This window comes from Stegastes partitus, unplaced genomic scaffold, assembly GCF_000690725.1.
Source record: "Stegastes partitus isolate 25-593 unplaced genomic scaffold, Stegastes_partitus-1.0.2 Scaffold1208, whole genome shotgun sequence".
NCBI lineage: Eukaryota > Metazoa > Chordata > Actinopteri > Pomacentridae > Stegastes > Stegastes partitus.
The window spans coordinates 24,473-31,044 of record NW_007578939.1 but is presented as its reverse complement, the minus strand read 5'-3'; the positions used below and the strand labels follow the sequence as shown (position 1 = coordinate 31,044).

Below are 6,572 nucleotides of genomic sequence, written 5' to 3'. Positions count from 1 at the left end.
AGAAGCTTCTTTAAAAGACATTACAGCTGTGAACAGAAAATAAAGAATGCAGCTCTGTTCATGGATCTTTCAAAGGTATTCAGAACAGTTGACCCTGCTGTAGAAATGCTCATTGATTTCAATATAAATGCATTTACGTTCCAGTTCCTCCCACATCCAGCAGCGTCTGGCTCTGTGAAAGGTGTTGATCAGAATCTAGCAAAGTGTCTAACAAGGCTCAGTCCGGTTCTGTTCACCTTCTACACAGACATGACTGTATGTAATGTCTCTGTATGTGGGATTAATGCAGATAGTTCTGCTGACACTGTTTGTTCTGCTCCAGAAGCAGAACTTGTTCTTAAGGCAGATGTTTCTCAGTTTACTACTTCATTTACCTGCGTAGTACTTTTATACTTTTCTTTTACATATTTTTTTAGAGTTCTTTATTTTTAATGACTTATTCTTGTCTTGTTGTTGCTGTGGACCATCTCATCACCACCACATCACCTTCCTGGTGTGTGTGAGCTCACTGATTCTGATTCTGATGCAGCTCAGGACATAGTTTTCAACTCCTGTCTGTTTTACTCTTTCTGTCAGACCTCTGAGGTGTGTTTAGGCTCAGCCTTCTGTTGCTGACGCTAACTGGGACTCATCAGGACCGTTCTCCACTGAGATGCTTCTCCGTCTCAGCCCACCTGAAGGGCTTGTCTCCTGAGAGGTGGTTCAGAGACGCTCCTCGTCCTCGGAGACTCGACTGCACAGCCTTATTCTGACAGGACTTTAGCAGATTGCTGAGTCTGTCTCTCAGTGAGCAGTGGAAGAGCCAAACCTGAGTCAACACCCAGCAGCAGAAACGTGTTTACAGCCATGTGCATGAGCAGCTTTTGGTTTCCCCATTGTTGGAAACTGTAGAGGGTGGATGTGTGTGAACGCATGCAGCCGGATGTAGGAAGACGTCCTGGTGCTGTTGCAGCTGCATGTGGCGCCCTGTGTAGCTACCGGGCCACACCGAGTCTGGTCCTGGTAACCGACACCATAGTGCTGTCATATGGATAACGGAAACCAGCAGGAGTTTAAACATGGATGCTGACGAAACCTCACCATCTCTGTAGGGTGTAGAACAAAAACCTGCAGCAGAACCAGCCTGCTGGGTCCACACTGATACCAGTACCAGAATAAGAAGGCTGTTCTGGGCTGCTTGAAATCACAGCAGAGTGACACCTCTGTTGTTCTGCCCATCTCTGACCCAGAAGGATGAGAGAGAGAGAGAGAGAGAGAGAGAGAGAGAGAGAGAGAGAGAGAGAGAGAGAGATCAGGACCAGCAGGTGTCATCATCTCTTCCTCGTGTCTCCTGAGTGAAGCTGTGATGGAGGACAGAGAGGAGCGCGCAGCAGACGGAGGATACCACCGTGTGGCCAAGCGGCTCCGCACCGAGGAGGAGAGCGCAGTGAGGGAGCTGGAGGACGGGGAGGAGGAGGAGGACTCAGCCGGTGAGGAGGCGGCGGGGAGCGGCGTCACCGAGAGCCGGAGCCGGACCCGCGGAGGGAAGGTGGGGGCGGGTTTCTGTCTTGTGCTGTTTGGTGGAAGTGCGCACTGACTGGACTTTATGTGAGCATAAAGAAAGAGCTGGACGTCTTAGACGTGCTCTGAGTTCTTTTCTCAGTGGTGATATGAAGGAGTTGACTTTTCATGAAGCTGTGGTGAGTCAGAAAAACAGTCTTTAGCTTCTGCTTCCTTGATGGTTACAGATGTGCTGAGGTTGTCTCCTCAGGGAGGAGGTTCAGGCAGGATGTCAGGTCCACGTGTTCTCATTGGTGGGACTGAAGCCTCAGAGAGCAGCTCCATCACCAGGAGATAAGATCAGCTGTTCGTTAGTCTGGATTGTGTTCATGTCACCAACCTGTCGTTTCCATTGTTTGTTTTTATGGAGGTTTGCATCTAAAAAGCTGTTTTAAAAGCTGTTAACATCCATCTATTTATGGCGGTCTTTTGGACCAGTTATGCAGTGTTCTAGAAGATTGTGAACACCTTCTGAAGAGGCTTCATCCATCCAGCAGTGAACCTTCAGCTACACACTGCTACAGACTGACCTGTCTGCCTGCATACAGTTTGTTTCAATGAGCCGTGTGCTGCCTGCTTCATGGCTTCGTCACCACTCTGCAGACAGAGAGCATCGAGAGAGGACGCTCAATGAAACAGTGCTTTTCCTGTTCTTCTGACAACGAACTGGTCTAACATCAGACCACTTCCTGGCAGCAGATGCAGAACTCACATCCACATGTCAGCTAACTTGCAGCTCCTGTTTTTTTAATTAGTCTCCACTCTGATGGTGCTAAGTGCTCCTAACGAGAACAGACAGCACAAGATTGGACATTTAAATATTAAAAACACTAATTAAAGTCCACTTCTGTGAACTCGACAGTTTATTTGAACCAAACTCAGGTCAGCCAACAGCTCCTCCAGATGACTTGTTCAGTCACCTGCTGTGCTGATTGTATTGGCGTGACGCTGTAGCTCTCTCCAGACTTCAGCACCTTTGATTTTGTGTTTTTATCATTATAAAAGAGACTGAAGTTCAAACAGAAGTCACCAGTCAAGGTGTGAAATGGATTGGAGTAAAGAGTCCTCCTGTAAATGCAACGACTGAAGCAGACAACAAATCTGATGCATGTTGTCAGCAGGAAGTGAAAGACCAGAATGAGTGCATCGGCTTAGTTCATTTATTCAGATGGCTCATTTAAACATAACTCTAAAAAATGTTTCCCAACAAACTCGTCTATCTGTCTGTTCATCCATCATTCATCCATCATCCATCTGTCCAAGACATCCATCCATCCATCCAGTCTCATACCATCAGTCCATGCATCCACTGGTTTACCTTCAGAATGTGAAAGTCACACAGGTGCAACTCAAACAAAATGAATATCGTGGATAAGTTCTTGAAATATTTCAAGTCTTTCTTGTTGTATTTAGATGACTGTGGCTTATAGCTGAATTCAAACAGTTTAAATACGCTGCATCTCTCTGTTTAGGTCAGTGCATACAGCCACAAGCATGGGAAAGACTGCTGACTCTAAAGTTGTCCACAAGACCATTATTGGCATCCTTTACAAGGAGGTTAAGCCACAGAAGGTCATTGCTGAACAGACTGGCTGTTGGCAGAGAGCTGCACCGAAGCATGCTAATGGAAAGTTGACTGGAAGGGAAGGTGGTAAGGAAAGGTGCACGAGCAACAGGGAAGGCTGAAGGTGGATTACAGAACTTGGGAGAGCTTCACAAGGACTGAGGCTGGTTTCACCGAGTGCAGTGAAGCAGAGACAGATGAAGTGGAGATGATGGTAAATGATTTCACAGCAGCGTGTTCAGACCGTTTAGTGTATTCTACCGTTTTTGGCCTCATGGATGAGGCTGGATAGTTTTCTTTATTTGTTTGTTTGTTTGTTAGTTTTGGCTCTGACTTGACTTTCTGGTTGTAAATGAAACATGGAGGAAGGTGTGCCGGATGCATCGCTCTGCTTTGATCTGAGATGCTGTGATTTAGCAGCATCCAGTAATTCTGAGTGTCGTAAGAGTCCTAACTTTGTGAAATGTCTCTGTGGCTGTCGGCTGACTTTGTATTGAGCCTGCTGTGGTTATTCCTGCTGTCAGGGAGCTTGGTCACCTGCTGACCTTTACTTCAATGCCAATTTATGGCCAAACTGTTTACCTTGGACACAAAAAGAATCAAAATTGAACATATTGACATACTGTCAGCAAACGCCCAAAGAGAGGAAGCCTTTATCTTTATAGTGCCTCGCTCAGGACAAACTTTGCATTTGTGGCTCGACTACTTCAAGACTCTCAGAACAGATGAGTCCTCACAAGGCTGGTTGTTAACACTGAGGCTGTACTGAACACTATAGCCTGTAGGGGACGCCAACAGGACTTTAGGAGTCTGTGGAGTGACTTGTTATCAAAAATGACTCATCCTACGTATCAGAGACATTTCTATTTACAGAAGCTCTACAGGAACAAACTGTCAAACCGTCATCTCACCTCTGTTCTGTTTCCATGACTTCTGAGTAAATCACACCGGTGTCACTCATTTCCTGGAAACGTAGCATAACCAGAACTACGACCTGCCTAAACCTGATCTCACGCTTACCTCCAGCCACGTATTCACCTTCAAATATAATCAATTACTGAAAGGGAACTTGTTCCCACAAGGATGTCCCAACCATGTGACTGAGTTAACAGATCTATGTCCTCAGATCATCTGTAATACGAGCATGCACACACACACACACACACACACACACACACACACACACGCTTGAATCACACTTTCCTTCTTGTGTAGTGAATCCAGGCTGTGGGCGATGGGCTTTGCATCACCCTGCTTTGGTGAACACTTGTTAGACCCAGCTTGTGTTTACAGTGCAACGTCTGGGAGAGGAGGAGGAGCAATGAGGAAGATGAAGGCAGCAGGAGCGATGACGAGGAGACGGGAGGAGGACGAGAGGATTAACTGAGGCCACACAGAGTCAGACAGGCTGTAATGATGCAGAAGCTCGACAGGAAGGAAGCAACATGCTGCCATTCTCAGGCACACGCACACACACACACACTAAATAAAGACATGCATTTACTGAACACGCTAGGGCGTGGTTGCCTTGGCAACAGGGCGTTATGTGTGTGTGCACGCTTGCTGCACCTCCTCTGCAATCCTGCACAGCAGAAACTAGAGGAGAAGGAAGGAAGGAACTTAGCGTTGTCAGAAAGGTGACTCTGAGACAGCCATGGTAACCGCATGTCATCGCTCTCACCAGCACACGCTAAGACTCCCAGGTACTCCTCCTGCTTCAGCCACCTGTCTCAAGCTGTCCGTTGCTATGGTAACCGGGGCCCGTGTAGGTGCAATCGAGTTACCAAGCACGGTCTTTAAAAATATTTCTGACATCACTTGTTGTCTCTGAAGGCATCGGCTGCTGACTCTGTCCATCAGTACAGCCAGAAAATAGTCAAGTAGGTCAGAACGCTTACCGTTTGTTCTACCTGCTGGACTTGACACGAGCTAATATGGAACCAAATAATATGGACCAAAGTTAGAACCACCACAGGTTGGGTCATAGAAATGACACAAACAAACAGGCAAGTACAAACGACAAAGCCTGGCCCAGTGTTCAGAAGCACACGGTATCTGCTCTGATTGGTGGTGAAACACTGGTGACCATGAAGCTAATCACAGCCTTTCTGTGGCCACAGGTTCTACATGTTTTTAACTGTCTGAATGAAGAGATGACGTCCATCCATCCATCCATCATTCATGACCGTGGGAGCATCCTGGTGACTCTCTGACTCGTCCTGTACAAGTTGGCATTTGTTTGAACCAAAGTCTCTCAACAGCTGTTGGCTGAGTTGTGGTGATGTTTGGTTCAGACGCTGATGTTCTCCTCAGGATCAACTGTCATAATGACTCTCCAGCCTTTCATCTGTAATCTGTGTTCCTGTTCATCTTGACCAGGTTGTTCATGAAATGAGAACCAGTTCTCAGTGAACCTACCTGGTAAAGTAAAGGTTGAATAGAAATAAAAAAATCAAGCACCATCAGCGACGTGTCCAACAAAAACAGTTTGTCAAACATGTTGACTTATGACTAGATTTTTATCAAACTAATGCCCTTCACCCGGGCTGTAGCTTGTGTTAGCGTGCTCACCATCTCAGTAACACGCAGACCAGGATGGTGCTTGTGATGAACATATATAACAGCAGCATGTCATTTTGAGCATGTTGGAGTCAGCATTTAGCTCAAACCCTGCTGTGCTGAGTCCGTTCTCACAGAGCTGTTGGCATGGCTGCAGTCTGCAGACTGTTGAGGAATGTTCCTTGTCCAGAGAACCGTTGTGAGTCCACATGATGGAACTGAAACACTCAACCAAGCCTTTAAAATGCTTTGTCTACTTCTGATGCTGTGAGATGGAGACATTAGAAGTTCCAGATGTGTTCACTGTGCTAGCTACTGGACGCCTTACAGCTGCTTCAATCAGAGCGCGTTTCCTGCAGGCGCTGGTGTAAAGCAACCAAAGCTGCAGCTCGACCTGCTGTCATGCTCAACCTCTTCCTGACAATGACAGTAAACATATTTTCTTGTCTCTGTCACTGTGAGAAGATTTTGCAACAGCAGACGGTTGTTTTTCTCACCCACAGCCGACTCACTGATGTGCTCGAAATCTCAGCTCTCTGCACAAAGCTTCACACTGTTGGTCTCATCTGCAAGACGGCGTCTTCTCAAAACACAATGACCTAATCAGGTTCTACTCACATAATGACTTTCTTTCTGTTTCTACATTTTTCCTTCTTTGTGTGTGAAATATTGGCTGATGTCATAAAATGAAGCTAAACTGTGTAAATGTGTCGTTGGTGAAGCTGCTGACAGTTCAGGGTCAGAGTCAGAGTCAGGGTGAGCTCAGCTCAGCAGGAGGGAGGTCATCACAGAGATGATGTGAAGATAGCTGCTGACACAGAGGAGGAGGCTCTGAGTCTTTCTGTTGATCAGTATCTGGCTTCCTGTCCTGACTCCTTTCATCTTTTTGTGTTTCACATCAGAGGTGTGT

The 6,572-nt window shown here is 46.5% G+C and overlaps 1 protein-coding gene across 1 annotated transcript in view; it reads left to right on the top strand.

The window, feature by feature from the left end:
• The first annotated feature begins 1,345 nt into the window (after positions 1-1,345).
• Positions 1,346-6,572, top strand: part of LOC103368822 (heterogeneous nuclear ribonucleoprotein L-like) — a 25,856-nt gene continuing 20,629 nt past the window's right edge. Inside the window, exon 1 of the mRNA XM_008297314.1 lies at positions 1,346-1,528. Within this exon, the coding sequence (XP_008295536.1) occupies positions 1,346-1,528 (183 nt within the window). The remainder of the gene's footprint in view (positions 1,529-6,572) is intronic.